This window comes from Numenius arquata, chromosome 6 (assembly GCF_964106895.1).
Source record: "Numenius arquata chromosome 6, bNumArq3.hap1.1, whole genome shotgun sequence".
Classification (NCBI taxonomy): domain Eukaryota; kingdom Metazoa; phylum Chordata; class Aves; order Charadriiformes; family Scolopacidae; genus Numenius; species Numenius arquata.
Window position 1 is genome coordinate 41,197,409 of NC_133581.1, and position 16,270 is coordinate 41,213,678.

The 16,270-nt window shown below is 51.5% G+C and overlaps 1 protein-coding gene across 1 annotated transcript in view; it reads right to left on the reverse strand.

Annotated features, from left to right (window-relative positions):
• The window catches only part of CREB3L1 (cAMP responsive element binding protein 3 like 1), a 42,739-nt gene extending 26,849 nt beyond the window's left edge, over positions 1–15,890 (reverse strand). Inside the window, exon 1 of the mRNA XM_074149378.1 lies at positions 15,783–15,890. Within this exon, the coding sequence (XP_074005479.1) occupies positions 15,783–15,890 (108 nt within the window). The remainder of the gene's footprint in view (positions 1–15,782) is intronic.
• Positions 15,891–16,270: the final 380 nt, after the last annotated feature.

The window sequence follows — 16,270 nt, forward strand, 5'->3', positions numbered from 1 at the left end:
AAGGCACCTGCTGCTGCAGCGGCAGAAGAGTGATGGACACTGGGTGTACCCACACCGGGGTTTAGGGTGCTCAGCGAAAATGGGATTATAGCAGCTGGCACGGGGGGTGGCGTGGGAGAGACTGGAAGCATCCCGGGAGGGGAATGACTGTGGAGACAGGGCAAGGTGAATCAAAAAAGACAAGTAGCATCGTGGTCTGGCCACAGTGGTGTGGCTGTCTGTGTGCCCTCGAACCACCTGGGGATGCCAGGCACGTGTGTGCTAGGGGAGGAGGGGGGACGTGTCAGCCTCCTCTAGGGCAATCCAGGCTCTGCTGGCCCAGAAGCCTGGAGGAGAAAGAGGAATGCCCCTTCTTTCCATGAGCTGTTGCTGCGTGTGTGCTACATATGCAACGAACGTCCCAAATTTCCTTTGGCTTACAACTCCCTTGCAGCCGAATCTGATAAAAACAATTACAGCAGGACCTAAACCATATGCAGAAGCGGACACAACCCTCTCAGGATAAAACACGTAGATCAGCTGCTCTTTAACCCTCATTTGGCAGAAGACTCGAGGGCTATTTCTAGGAGTCTGTGAAAGGTAAATAAAAAGTTTGTCCTTCAAGGCCTTTCTTGAGCTCAGAGAACTGAAGACACCTGCTTGCTGCAAAACAAAGCCGCCTTTCTTTCTGAGCCATCCTCACGGCAGCTGGGCTGGGTTTGGATGGAGCTGCGTGGGAGGTGCTCTCCGTGGGAATGCAGGTACCCCCGGGTAAGCTGGCAGGGGTCTCTTCCTCTCCTTTGCCCCTTCCCAAGCCGAGGTCAGCACACTCTCCAGGCAGAGACTCCACACCAGCTCTGAGAGAAAGGAGCTGTACCGTCATAACTGCCCCCCGGGTCTCTGCCCTCTTGCCTGAACTGGTGCTTTACCTCTTTGTGTTAACTTGGCAGCCTCAGCGGAGTTTGCAGCGGGCACCCAAAGGCACCCTAACTCCACACCATGTCGGGGTCTGGGGGGCAGGAATCTTTCAGCTGCCATAGCATCATGGGGAGGAGGTTAATGTGAACTTTATCCCCGTTACATGCGAAAATATAATCCATCATCTTCGGGAAGGCCCTATCTGCTATGTAACCCCGATCCACCTCCTCCACCCAGGCGTGCCCTCCACGGAGCCCGAACGCATCCATCCTTTCTCAGTCCCCGCAGAGGCATAGCAGCCAGAAGGCAACTGAGTGTCTGCGAGCCATGCCTGTTGGCGTGCGGCGCCCCTGCGCAACCTCGGGGTGCAGCTCCGGCTCAGCCCTGCAAATCGAGAGGCAAAGTCTACCCTGAGAAAGCCCACATGGATTTAATTGTGTGTGGCACGTCCGCCTGGACAGTTGAGGGAAAAAAAAATTCCGCTTGATGGAGAGGGAAACACACTGCAACAGAAGGCAGCAGGCGGGACAAATGAAACAAAATACAGCTTTACTCTCGTGACCCTCTGTGAACTGTACTGCCATGCTGCAGTGACGCCGGGCTCACAGTACCCCCAAAAGACATGAAATACGGTTCAGTACAATTAAAAATAAATCAGAGAGGTGCGACTGCTCAAGCTAGTCACCGGTCAGTGGCATGGAGAAGTTTATTCAATCACCAAAATAAACCGGAGTAAACACCACTCCACCATTTCTTCCATCTTTCTTGGAAGCTTCTGGCCCTGCTCAGTACTGGGCTGGAGCCACCAGCATGGGCAGATCTCTGCTCTTTCACAGCTTGTCACCCCCATGCCATTATGGGCCTTTTTTGTGCATCCTGCCAGAAAGGCACTCTAAGGAATAAGAAAGGTGCCCCGGCAGATAGAGGAGATCTGCTTTGCGAGATAACCGTAGAAGGAGGAAAGGTCTGTATTATCTTTACAATCAGCTTCATTTGTCTCATTGAAACTGTTTCTCTTTAGCGCTCGGAGAGCAAAATCGGAGATAATTCACATTTTGTCCCCTGGCAGGTCCCTGGAGACCCATAAAGAAAAGCAGGCCTTGGAAGAGGAAGATAGCTGTATGCTGTTCAAGTCCAAAAGCCGAGGCATGCAGCTAATACCAAACATTACTGGTGGCTTTCATTCCTTGGGCCTTTGTTAAGGGCAATTACCAAGCAACTAAGTCTGGACCAGCTGATTTGTGACTTAAGGATGTGAGGGCTTTTCCCCCAAAATCTTGAGAGAGCAAGAGCTGGGACACTCTCGGTGTCCAGGCTGGGCGAGAGCTGGGTTTTGCAACCAGCAGACTGAACAGGGTCCCACACCAGGACTGTTTTCAAAGCAATTCAGCTTGGAATGCAGATTTCTGACCTGCTGCCAATATCCCAGTGGAAAATCCGTGCCCTGAGCAGCAGATAGGAAATTAAACTTCAGCTCCAATGCTGAGGGTATCATTTTCACCTCAGCGGTGGAGCTGCAGAAACCAGAATTTCTACAGATTGGGGAAATCCTTTCTAGCCCTTGAAGGGCAGTAACACCTCTCAGACCATTCGTCACCACTGAGGCAGCCTGGATTAACACCATCCTGGGGGATAATGAGAGTGTGATGTTGGTGAACAAGGGGTGAAAGCCCTGTGTTTCCAAAGAGGATGGAGATCTGATTGGTAAGAGAGAATGCAATCACTACAACCATGGGATGAAAATTAAGGCTGAAGGAGAAAGGCAGCCTGTGCAGACCCTTTTCCAACACCTGGCTCTCCAGCTATCCCTTCTCCAAGCCGGACTTCTCCATGACAAGGCCCAGCAGCCGAGTACCCTGTAGCTGGTGAAAAGAAATAGAAACCTGAAGATGGCTGGAATTGTGTGCTCAAGTAAAGTCAGAAGCTTCTGGGAGGAAAAGATGCCATGTTCCTTTGAAGACAGGAAATCTATTATACCCTGAAAACCTGCTCCTGTGTCCGAGATCAAGCAGGCACCTGCACACCAGCATTGGAGAGGTGTCAGCAGAAAGCAGCAGATTTCGGAATCCAGTCTCTGGACATCCCTTGGAGTGGCACAAGGAGACATTGGACGGCTTCATGTGTTTTAGGGCCTGGAAGAACCAGTCTGGTGATCAAATATGGTTCCCTACATTGCTGAGCTCAGGAGCTATATTCATGCCTCTTGCTTCAAACTCACCATCTGCAACTGAGCTTCACAGAAAGAAACATATCATCTCAGTGTAAAAGCTTCAGATAAATCCATCCCTTCCTAAAAAAAACCCACCCAAACCTGTTGTAGAAGCTAACTACAGTCACCAAACATATGTGTCATTGCAAAGAGGGGCTCCAGTTTAAGCCTCCAAAGTGTTTTCTCAAGCTTTTTGCTCTTAGATGAACAGGAGGTCTTCCTGAGAAGAAAACGAAGTCACCTTTCAATCTGTGGCGTGTGGTATGGCACGGCCACCACACCAGCTTATTCTACAAACAGCAGAAGCAACAAGGTAGGGAGAACTTGAGGACTTATTTAACGGTGACGGGTTGTAGTCATTTAATACCACATTAGCAGCAGATTAAAAGATTAAATTATCTTTCTGTATAATGAATTGCTGGATTTTAACACAGTCAAATCACAGGTGGAAGTGAGTGATTCCTGTGGCAAAAGAAGTTACAACCCAGCCGTGGTGGCCAGTGCTGCTAAGTGATAATGAAGGCTGTGTGAGCCCTAGAAAATCGAGATAAAATCTACAGTGGTTTGGCTTCTGGGCATCCTTTCAGACTTGGCCTTTTTATGCAGGTATATAATCCAGGACCAATGACCTCTTAATATCAATCATGGGTTTATGTGCAACAGAAGAGAAAAAGCATCAGTGAGATCTTTCCCTTCTGTCCCTTAATGCTAATGCTGAGTGACTTTTCCTAAGTATGGAGTTCTCCATAAATATGAAATCCTTCCTGAGCGTCCGGTGTCCCAGCACAGACACACCCAGCCAGGTCCCATCCCCTGTTCCTGCCTGGATGCTCACAGCATCACACCTTCTCGTGCCATCCTCTTCCCTCATGCCTCTGCTGACTGGTTCTCCCCTGTTTTGCTCCTCCATTGCCTGTGCTCTTCTCCGAAAGGGTGCACACATCTGGCTTGCCTTTATTGCGCGATAAATCTCACCCTGCATCTTGGGTTCATTTTCTGAAAGTTTTGAATGGTGTCTTGGAAATGCTGTTGGACAATAGGAGCTCTTTGAACCCAGGCCAGCTGGACGGCACTCCTTGCATTGCAGCTGACATGCAGGCTTTGGCGGTCTTTCTCGACTCTTTCCTCTCTTCTCTATTCTGTACAGCATTTGAGTTGTCCTCAAACTTTATTTCTGGAGTGGGCAGTGCATTTCTGAATCTTTTCATCATTATATTATTATTAATTATGGTCATGACTATTTCTTTTTGTGCTGGCACTCCTGGGTGGATCTTTCCTCTCTCTCTTAATGTCTTGGGTAAGACTACCTTGGCCGCAACACACTTAAGCAGTGACTCAGAATCCCTGGCCCGCTCCCAGGAGAGATGCAAGAGTTTTGCCAGTCGGTTTATAAAGAGGCCATCGTTTTCCTCAGCTACTCTCTCTCACTCAGCAGAGCTGAGTCTGGTGGAAAAGCTCAGCTTTTGTGGTTCCAGTGAGTCCATCCCTGGGGGACAGGCCCATCCCTGGGGTATTATGAGAGCAGAGCCCTGCTCCCTCCGCCTGCAAGCAGGACGACTTCTCAACCAGGCAACAGGACTTCCCACCAAACAAAATTTTGCTCCCTGGGGGTCACTGTGCTCAACTTCCCCGTTCCCAAGCCCTTGGAGGAAACAAAGCTAAGCGAGGCACGTGGGCAGGATGAGGTATCATGAGGGAGGGAGTACTGTGTGTGCTCGCGTCAAACCGTGGCTCATCACACAGCTACCCACAACTCTTGAGTCAGAGCAGAGAATGGCATACTCTGAAGCAGGCCCCTCATATTGCTGGGTTTGAGGTTTGCTTGCAGCACTGATATGCTGTAGAGAGATCCCATCTTCATCCTCTGGGCATCTCAGACCTTTCCAGCCAAGTGGGAAGGTGGAAGTTGCTCTGTTTCTGAAGGCAAGAGGGGACCTATGGCTCTAGTGTTTGCTCCTCCACACATTGAATTTATATGGAGTAGAAGACCGCTTTGCTCCTGTGTGGCTCCTGTAACTTCAAGACATTCAAACAGTGTGCTTTTATGGAGGTGGACGTGCAAACCCTCTTCATTTCATGTGCTGGGAAAGACTCAAAAAAAAAAGAGATGGCTGGTCTTGGTGAGGCACGGCTGTCTCCCACAGACCATGGAAGGAATGTGAGCCTGAATACTTCCCATTAGACTGCACTGCCTCCTGGAAATGGCACTGAGTGATGCAGGGAAGGTGATCACAGGCCTTCCCTTAGCAAGGGTGGGCACCTGGCAGCATCGGACCACATCTTGCCCAGCTCCCCTTCCCATGTGCTGGGAAGTCCACCTGCCTCACAGGGCAGCCGGGAGCCCTGGTGCTCCCCAGTGCTGGTGTTAGCAAGGGAGAGGGACTGAGATCATCGCTTGCTTTTAACTCACATCTGCCAAAGGGAGGAATATGTCTTGGACCACATAAAATTCTCCTTCCTCCTGTTCTGCTGCAAGACCCAGCAGGGCAGGGAAGCCCACAATCAGCCAGGTCCCACCAGCCCTCTCTGTGCTGGCGCTGAAGGCTGAGCCAGCTCTTGAGCTCCTGAGCTGCAGGCCCCCAGGAACTAGGCAGAGGTGTCATCCTGTCTCTAGCCATGTCACGGTGCAAATCATAGCTGGTTCCCTGTGCAGGGTTGTGTCTCCCAGGCCGGCAGGCTGGCAGCAACGGGCCTTCACTCCACGCTGGCGGGGTGGCACTGCTTCTTCAGCTTGAGGAATGCAAACCGCCCGAGCTACTCTTGAGGATCGGCCAGGAAAAGTGCATAAATAGCAACAGGAAGTCAAAATGCCCGCTCCAGACATGCACCAGATACGAGGCCATCCAGTGCAGGGAGAAAAATCAAACGCTGGACGATGGAGATTACATCATGCTGTGGATAAACCTGTGAGCCCATCCAGCTGGGGCCATGCCAACAGGTCCAGATGGCTCAGGAATGCTAACTGCATAGCTACCTCTCTCTTGTCTTTGCTTTTTCTTCCCTCTTTCTTTCCCTATTCTCCATCCCTCCTGGCCTCCTTCCCTCTTCCCTTTCCCAGAATAAATAAATAAGTCCTCTGGCAACTCTACATAATCCAATTTCATTAAATATCAGAAAGGCATCTGAGACCAGTGGATGGGGCACTGGTCTGGACATGGGTCTCTGGCACTTACGCGTAGATATTGAGGCTGCTGGGTGACCACCCCACTGCAGAGCTGCCGGGGTTGACATAGTAATGTGTGCCTTCATCTCACCGGGGACTTCAGCCCCTGGATATGAAGGAGGAGGTTGCCAGGGCAGCTCCCCTGGAGCCTGGAGCATGCAAGAAAATGAAGAAATGAGCGTTGCTCCTGCTCTGCTGCGGCTCACCCCAGCTGCTTACAGCTGCCACTGACTGTTCGCCGGGGCTGTAGTTACAGGGGGAGGGAGAAAACAGTTTTGCTGTCACAGCTAGCAGCCTCTGGCTACCACCCTGGTACTAATTAGCAACAAAGAAAGGCGTGCGGCACCCTCTGTTCTGTCCCCAGTGTTGACCAGAGCTCAGCTTTCCCTCAGTGTGATAAAAACAGGGCTCGAAGATATGTAAGAAAAGAATGAAAGGTGTGTGATTTTCCAGGTCTGAAAAAAGGGCTGCAGGCCATTTGCTCGTTATTTGATGCTAGTCCAGCTGCTGGGCTGCTGCCAACTATATCTGACAAATCCTGAAGAGCAGGAGAGGTGTCAGAGAGTGGGAAAGCAACTTTTGCATCGCTCTTCCCAGCAGACGATGGTGATCCCAACTTTACAACAGGTCAGGCAGACTTACTATGGGGAAAAGGCACCTCCAAAGAGAAAAAGGAAAGCACAAAACCATGCATTGAGCAGCAGGAGGGACTCACGTGAGTCTTGAATGCCCTGCTTGGGAACTATAAAACCATGGCCCTCTGGTACTTTCAGCTTGTTACCTCCTTCTGAGATACAAACCAAGGCAGACACAGTTTGGGAGTCTGAGAACTCAGCAGAGCCCTGACCATGCAGCAGTTTTGGGCAGAAATGTAACGGGGTGCTCTCAGCAAGTTGCGCCAAACCCTGGGAGAAGTTAGGTTTTGCAACCGAGCCAGGATCTGGTTGTGCATTGGAGGATGAGGTATGAGTACAGCCCATTCACTGGATTTATAAAGCACAAATTGTTTAGTTTTCGGTAAGGCTCAAAGAGGTCAAGCCAGCAACAGCATGGGCCAAGTACTTCAGTTTAAATCCTGATTCTGACCAACACAATCATTCAGACTGACACAGAAAGATTACTGTGGATTAGCTTGAAGTAACCAAGGTCAGAATCTGACATGTGCAGTCCCCAGGGGTAAGGAACAGGAGAGGGGTGAAGGATAGGTGGGACATCACTGAACGACGGACTTGCCAAACTGAAAATGTTGCAGCTATATGTGATGTTTGCAAAGGCATTCAAAGAGACTCTAACCAGGGAAGCCAAGAAATAGCTCCTATGGACCTTTCCCGGCAGACGCCTACTAGCAAAACCCCACCCCAGTCTAACTTTTCGTTAACCTGCTTTACCCACTGATGGCACTGCCCCACGTCAGTAAGAATAAGGATGTGCACTATTTCACAGCGAGCAAAAGCCGCCTCGCCGCAAGCGACACCCTGAGGATCACACGCTAAGTAACTGCCAGAGCTGGGACTAAAATACACTTCTCCCATTCCTGACAACCTCACTGCACCACTGTCCATAAGGAGAGAAAAAAAAAAAACAAACAAAAAACACAACAAAAACAAACCCAGCATCATTCAATTGGCAATTCAGTATTTGTGGCTCAACAGCACCTCATCAACTCCCAGAGTCTGCCACATTTGCTTGGAAAAAAGAGCCAGATTTCCAGCACTCCCTGGGCAAAGAGCTCTCGGATCGAGAGACTGAAAAGGCTTTGAAAGAAACCTTCCATCAACAGTCTTTACAAATGTCAGAGCTGGTTTCCTCCTCCCTGAGCTGCCTGGCTTGCAGTCCTTCCCCCGGGGCAGCAGTGAGCTTAGCCAAAAGCACCTGCCCAGCTCCTTCCTTCAACTGTCATGAATTTATGGGACTCATTTAACATGAAGCTGCTCTGACATGCAACAATTAACTATAGAGGCTCTGGACCTGGGTCCTCTTCTTCATCCTGGTCTTCCTCTGCCTCAGCTACCCCTTCTGGAGGGAAAACCTCTCCTCCCAGGCTCCTCCCAGGAGAGGGAGGGCTGCAAATACTGCAGAGCCAGGAGCAGGTTTGCAAGGTAGATGCCCGAGCAGAGATGCGTTATTCTTCAGCTGCAGTGCTCCCACCTGGACATGCCATGGCATCAGGAGGAGAAGCCGGTGTCCCTGCGACACGGTGCCTGGGGAGTTCTTTGGGTATGGGTCTAAGGAAGCTCACCTGCAGGAGGGATGCTGACAATCCAATACTGAGTGCCCAAAACCAATGCTGTACCCAGCTTCCTCCTGCGTAATGTGCTTGGTGTCAGGCCCAAGCTGTAGTGCTCCTCCAGCCTTGGCTGCCGGGTTCCTCCCAAGGGAGCCCTGACAAGCTGTTGCAGGGGAACTCCTGACACAGACTGCTGAGCTGAGCGCCTTACATTGCATCTATTCTAGGAAAACTGTTAACTGCGTTTTGAGCAGGCTTTGCTAATCGGGTCAGCCAGGCTGACCTGAACGAACATTTTTCCTAATCAAGACAAAGTCACAGTGTAAAGAAGCCAAAAGCAACTTTGCTGAGGTAGTCAAGGCTGAGTTTCCTCTGGAACAGGCTGGACAGTGATCATAATGAATGACCTCACGTAAGGCATCACCTTTGAGCCCTAAAGGTGGTACTAATTACCCCAGCACTGGTTTAAATTACGTATTAGTTTCAGGGAGAATAGCCATGCACATTGCTTCCATCCCGTACGAGGGATTTCTGCAATCTTAGAAAGTGGGAAGATAAAGTAGGAGGAGAAAGAAAGGAGTGAGTGTGTGGATATCGGCAGTTCCAACCTTCACGAGACCTTGTTCTGGCTGAATAACGTATCAAGATCATTGTCAAGCATCTATCACTTGGACACTGACCAGACCAGAGCAGCTCCACATGATTACAAAGGCAAACAGCCCTGGAGAGATTTAAGAAAATAGGAGTAAAAGGAGAGATGCAAAGAAAGAGAAGAGAAGGTGGGTAAAGAAGTCAAGAAAGGGATGGGTGAGAGGGGAAGACTGGGATGTGCCGGTCGGCTCAGGAGACTACAGGAAAGGAAAACCTGAAATGATGTGACCCTACAGGAAAGCAGAAGCAAAAAAAATATGTTTTCTTGAGCAGCTGGGAATAAGTTAGACAGATGTAAACGCTGCATGGCAGACACGTGGGGAGCAACTGGGTTGAAAGACACAGCTTGCCTTTCAGCATGCTACCTGCAGTCCCCGGCCGCTCTGGCCATGCCCTCGGCTCCTCACACCCTTCCAGCTAGTTCTGCTCCAAGGGAAGATGCAAAACATGCAGGCACCAACCCAAGAAAATACCTAACAGCTCACAGCACAAGTTGAGCTCCAAAGACGGGAAAGAGTGAGAAAAGGGCTCCATGCAAGCACCCACCCTGTCCTATTGCCAGGCTGAAAACAGGATCGATGATTTCAGCCAGAGGATACCAAACTACATTAAAGTTGCACGCTCGGAAATCACTGGCTGCAGCGAGATAGCCACAGTGCTAGCATGGGGGTCAGTCAAAAAGCACAGCTTTGGGTCCACCCTTGCTTTCACTTCTCATCTCTCTTGTGGAGACAGGGAGTTCCAGTGATTCAGATGTGTAAAGGAGGATAAATACAGTCTCCAGCAGAAAGCTGGGACTGATGGATGTAGTAATCCTAGGACTGAGATTGGCCTGGAAATGAGGACTAACACACTTGGTTCCTCCAACAGACACCTCTCCTGAAGAAGAACAATGCTGGCCACAAGCTTGCCTGTGAAGCACCAGTGATTACACTTGACCTTGCAGCACAGACTTGGAATTTCCCTGGGAAATCTCCGAGCCAAATCAGGCCAAGTGACAGCTCTTGGCCACTTCTTAGTTGAGCTGTAATGGTCCACTTCATCCCTGGTGCCCTATCCTGTAACTCTGCAGCAAGGAGAGTCACCAAATGGCTTTTGCATCCCCTTTGGTTTCCTGCAGTGGACAGTGTACAACAGGACAAGGACATGCCAGATTTAGAGGGTTGACTCATCCCTTCCCTAAAATGCACTGGTACAAGTCAGTTATGAGAATCAAATCTTCACATCAAGCACAATCCTACCTGTGGCTATGAGAAGAGGACCTGCCAGGTGGCTGTCACAGAGACAGCTCCAGAGAGTGATGTGTTTTCATTCACTTCCTTTAACACTGAGAACTTTTAAAGTAGTAAATAAGTAATATACTAAATGTTAATGAAATACTACAGTCTGAAAACCTACAGGGAAGTGCTCAGAAACAAAGGAGCGAGCCCAGGAGTAGACCGTTCTCAGAGGAAACACAGGAGTACATCGCAGAGGTGTCAGCCTGGCCACATCTTGAGTAGCAGGTCTGCATCTGTGAAATTCCTACTTCTAAAATTTCCCTTTAAGGGGTTACTTCAGAAAATGCTTTTCTTTCCAAATTCCCTTCTCTACCAGAGACAGCTCCGTTCCAAGCTTCAGCGACACCAGCACGGAGCCAGATGAGACCAGTGCAGCACTGGATGGGACTATCACTCCACTGGATGAGACCAATGCAGCATGAGATGGGACCAGTGCAGCACCAGATGAGCTCCTGCACAGCAGAAGGCACTTTGCATCGATGAACCCAACGCTTGTTGTGGGATTCAGAAGCCACCAAACACCATGCTTAGACACTCGTACCTGTATCAGGACAAGGTCCAATGAAACAGTCTCAGAGGCTTTCTACAGCCTAGTCCGTACAGCTGAGACCCTACAGTTTTCTCCTCTCTGAAAGCGGTGGTGGCATTGAATGACTGCCTTATGCCAGAGGGGATGGGGAACACCCGGCAGACACGTCCCGAGCTGTACATGACTCCAGCATCTCCCAGCTGGTGCTGCTGACACCCTCCCTCAGCAGGAGCAGACTGTATGCACAGATGCGCTTCCACCCCCTGCCAAACCCTCCCTTTGTTTACTCTGCAAGCACTTCACCTAAGCCCTTCCTGCTGCCCCCCACCAAGACGATGGCTCAGTCTCCACGGTTTTACTCTGTTTTGGACGTGTGCCTTCCTGCACTCGTGCTCCAAGTTGGAACCTTTCCCCTAGGTCTGGCCTACCAGCGTGGTTGAAGGGTTCTCCCACTTTGGCTGAGATGAGCATTTAGGCCAATAGATCCCCAGTACATTCAGGCAGTTATCCAGCAAATTTGGGAAGAGTGTCCCAAATGTTTATCAGTTTCTTGGCAGCTAGAAAGGATACACAAATGATCCCCAGTCTCTGTGGAGAAAGTATCAACCTATAATCTTTCAAAGGAAGTTCAAGTCTCTCCCCCTCTTCGTTACCAAAATGGAAACATGTTTCCTGGTGATGACCCTGTGATGATGATGCTGTAGGCTCAGAGACCATGAACAGCTGTGTTCAGCTCTGTTTTCATCCTGCTGCTTGCACTTCTGCAGGTGTAAGTCCCACTATGAGATGATAAGGAGCAGTATGGATGCCTATAAATACTTAAAGGGTGGGTGTCAAGAGGAAGGGGCCAGTCTTTTTTCAGTGGTGCTCAGTGACAGGACAAGAGGAAATGGGCACAAACTTGTACATAAGAAATTCCATCTAAACATAAGGAGGAACTTCTTCACTTTGAGGGTGGCAGAGCCCTGGAAGAGGCTGCCCAGAGAGGTGGTGGAGTCTCCGTTTTTGGAGACATTCAAACCCCACCTGGACGCGTTCCTGTGCAACCCGCTCTAGGTGGACCTGCTTTGGCAGGAAGGTTGGACTAGATGATCTCCAGAGGTCCCTTCCAACCCCATATCATTCTGTGATTCTGTGATTCTGTGATTCTGTGACATGAAGTGAAGGAACCACGAGATGGATCCAAAGAGATTAATGAATAGGAAAATCTAGGAAATATTATTTTAGGATTCATTTCCATCAGGCCAGGTCTGGTGGCCCCACCAAGTGTCTCTGTGTCTGTACTCCAGATCCCCCAGGAATCTCCAACTGGCAAGTTCTAAGCAAAATGTAAAGAAAAAGTCTTGCCTTGCCCAGTACTTGGCTGACTACAGGGATGTGTAATTGACCAAATTTTACCAGGCATGGGAATAGAGGACCAACATGCTTTCTGTGTATGTCCCCACAAGGGACTACCATCAGTCCCAGAGACCCAGCCTCCCATTACAGCAGATCTCTCCTCTCTAGCAACTGGAAGGGATGAGAAGTGGATGATCAAACCTGCCTGAGCTCTTCATCCTCACTGCACGCGGAGATAGTGGGAGGGAGCTTACACATCGTGAAGCTCACTCGGACCAAAGGTCAGTCCAAGACCTAAGCACCACTTAAGTGCTATTTATGTCCCTTTAGGAGGCATAAGAGGAACAGAAGTGTGTATAAGAAGTTCTTGCAAGAGCGACGGCCATCCATGGTGAATAGCCTCTCTTTATCTTCAGGGAAAGTTCCCCTTAAGAGTTGCACCAGCAGTGCTCTCCGCCTGCTCACTACGTACAGCCCTGACACTTCCCCTCCTTCCTGCGGGCCGGGACAATGTTAAAGGAAAGAGCACACAGTAGGCACAAAGGCACTCAAGGAGCAACCCACAGGGACAAGCAGGTCTTCTTCCATTCTACTAGCTCCCAGCAGGCTCCAGAAGGTGCCACTTGTCATGTTGCCTGGGCACATAGGGTCACACAGTGAAAGCGCGCGTTGCCCTGCATTCCCCATAGGAGCTGGGATAGGACTCCTGAGACAGCCCCAATTGCCATTTTGCAGCTTCTAACAGCGGAGATCTTGGCTAGCACGTAGGCTATTTTTTTTGCCCTGTTGTCTCCCTTTTGAAGGAGGTACAGAATATGCTTTGAAAAACATAGAGTCAAAATGGATCTGTGTTCACATGGCCGTCCAAAGTCATCTCTGAAGGTATTTTTTCATACTATAAAATACAGAAACATAGGGAAGAAACAGACCCACTGGGCTACTGGGTTAAAAAGGAACACATACCTCCTGTTTTGCTGGTTTATTCTGGCTTCATTATGCCACTAGTGCCACAAACCCAGTGAAGCACAGTGGTGAGTCTGACATGAGGAGTGCCAAGGTTCAGGAAAGGCGAGTAGTTTAAAGACACGCGATTCTTGCCCCAAAGAAGCACAGCCCCTGCAGTAAGGTTCATCCGTCTTTTCTTTCTGCTTCCTTTCTGAACCGAAGAAATCATCCTCAGAAAAAGTTTCATACTGGCATTTTATGGCCAGAATTCCTGGCCTCCTCTAAGAAAAATGCTTGCTGAACAATATCTGGAAAAGTTTGCTCCTCTTTGAAGCAAAGGCACTGGCAACTTTGAGAGCTATTGTGCACGGTGATGCCTTGCACAGTTCTATGTAAAAAGAACTCAACACATCTCAAGATCCCAGGAGATTTGCTGGATTTAGTAAGAAAATGTAAGTGTATTCCTTCCCCCCATGTTGTCATGCAGAGTGAGAACAAAGAGGGTGATGTATTATGTTCTGGCTTTTGTATCACCAACAGATTTGGTGGGCGAGAAGAGGCTACAGAAACTCTTATATTTATCCTCTGCAGGAAAGAAGGTATCAGCTCAACTCTTGCACTCCAGCAGAAGTTTGTGGTGCTGGCAGTTGGGAAAAAAAATCCACAAAAGCATTTCTTTTTCTACTCGTAAGCTGAGCTCAACAATGCCTGAGTCACCACAACCTAGTTAACGTGAAGGCAAGGGCAGGCTACTTTGAGAAGCAGCTTTCCAAGCAGAAAGACCATTTAAACGAGGCAGGACGGAGCCAGCCTGCACATGGCCACCGCACACTTTAGACACACTGTCATGGCAGGTGGCACCAGATGGCACTCTTACACAAAAGCTTCTTTTTCTCAGGGTCTGCTTGCAGGCGGGAGTTGTATTTAAGCTATAAAGAGGTACCACCTATATTGGTTAGGGGTTCCCTGACTTCTGGCTGCAGCACCTGGGTAAAAGGGCTGGTGCCAATACATACAATTTTCACTTTGGTAAGGGAATAAACGGTCCTGGCGTAAAGCACTTGGTATCAGCATGGCTTCATCCACACTGGATTTACATGGAATTAGGGAAAACCCAAGCCTCCTAACAACAGGTCTCTCAGGTACGAGCGAGCGCTCAGTCTCGGGGTGACGTCTTGGGTCTGCCTGAGCGCAGCAGGACTCTGCTGCCTCCCGTAGAGCCCGACCAGAGTTAGTCCTTGAGGCATGATAATATCTTGGAAATTAGGAGCTGGTGAGATTTATGAGAGATGGGGCTGCCTGCATAATCTCTTCCCCAGACCTGGTGTGCCTCCACACAGCAAGGCTGGTGCACTTAACATATATGCAAATTCTGCATCTCTACTTTCTTCTCCGCAAGGGAGGGAGCATAAAAGGCTTTGGATATCTTCTGCATAGCAAAGCAGAATTGGATTCATCAGGTGTTTAACGGCTACAGCCCTCCTCTCTCTGTCCCCTGCTTCCGTGTCGTGGTGCTGGCATCTCCCCTGTTCCATCTGCAAGGGTATTCCTCAGAGGCGCTCACAGTGCTACACCGGGAACGTGGGAGGTGCCAGTATTGTGACAGGGCAGTAATAAGCCATGGCTAAAATCTCTCTGTCCGGGGCAGGCACACTGTCCCACGGCTGCAGCTGCTCAGAGGCTGTTGAAGCCTTGAGTGCAGGCAATGCCCTGCTGCCCAGCATGGGGTGATGCCCTCACCCTCACCCCAAACCACCTCTGGGGTGGGGCTGTTCCCCCTTTGCCTCAGGGCTGGGTCCTCCCTGGCATAGGGGCTGCAGGATTCGTGGCACAAACTCCCACAGAAAGCTTGGGCAGGACAGGAAAGAGCCTGTGCGCGCTGCTCGGGGAGAGCTGCTGGGCTGGGGACTCGAATGACTCCTCGGAGAGGCTGGGCAGTTTCCCTAGAGGTGAACAATGCCCCTTTGGTTTCTTGGGACTGGCAACGCATTTTCCTCCCAAGTCACTCTTCCCCCTTACCCTTCTCTCCAAAGTAAATCAGCCCAACCTTAACGCCAAGTGGGAGATGCTTCATCTCCCGAATGCCACTCTGCGGAAAAGTTACCAGCAAACGAGAGCAGGGGCGCCGAGCCCAAAGGTCTCCCGATGGCACCCGGCGCTCCCCGCCAGGGACCGCACGCTTCTCCCACCAGCCGTCAGTCTCAAAAAAGCGCAATTTAAGGAAAAAAAAAACAACGATTCCCCAGCGGGGTTTCCCCGGGGGTGCCTGCGGGCGGCGGGGCCGGTTCCGGGGGGCACTGGCCGTGTGCGGCGAGGGGCACCCGGGTACCTGCACCCCCGGGACACGCCGCGCTCAGGGGGCAAGACCCCGGCACAGGCAGCCCCGGGGGCCCGGCACAGGCAGCCCCGGGGGGGGGTGGGGCGAGAGGCAGCCGGAGGCGGCGGCGAGCCCGACGGCGCGTCCCGTCCCCGCTGCCGGGGCTACGGCCACCCCCGCCGGGGACCGGGGTGGGGAGAAAGGGGGTCTGCCGGCGGTCCCTTACCACATTGCTGAGGAAGTCCGCCTCGCTGAAGTCGCCGAGGTCGAGGAAGCCGGTGCCTGCGGCGGGGAAGAGCCGCTCGGCGGGGAAGGGCTCCAGGATACTGTCCATGGTGCCCGCGGCGGCGGGGGCTCGGCCGCCCCCCGCGCTCGGCCGGCCCGGGCTCACTGCGGCGGCACGCTCCCGCCCGCCCCCCCGCGGCGGCGGTCCGTGGGGCGGCGACGGTCCATGGGGCGGCGGCGGCGGCGGCGGGGAGCGAGCCGCCTGCCGGGGACGGGAGCGCGGCGGCGGGTGCCCGCTCGGGGCAGCTGTCAGTGCCCCGCTGCCGAGGGGCCGGCCGCCGCACGCCCCCGCCCGCGCACCGGGAGCCGGCGGGGCGGGACTTCCCTCGCCGACACCCCCTTAAGGCAGAGCGGCGGCGGGCAACGCACCCGCCTCCCCCGGGCAGCCCCCCGCACCGCCGGGGATGGAGGAGGCGGAGAGGGCCCGAG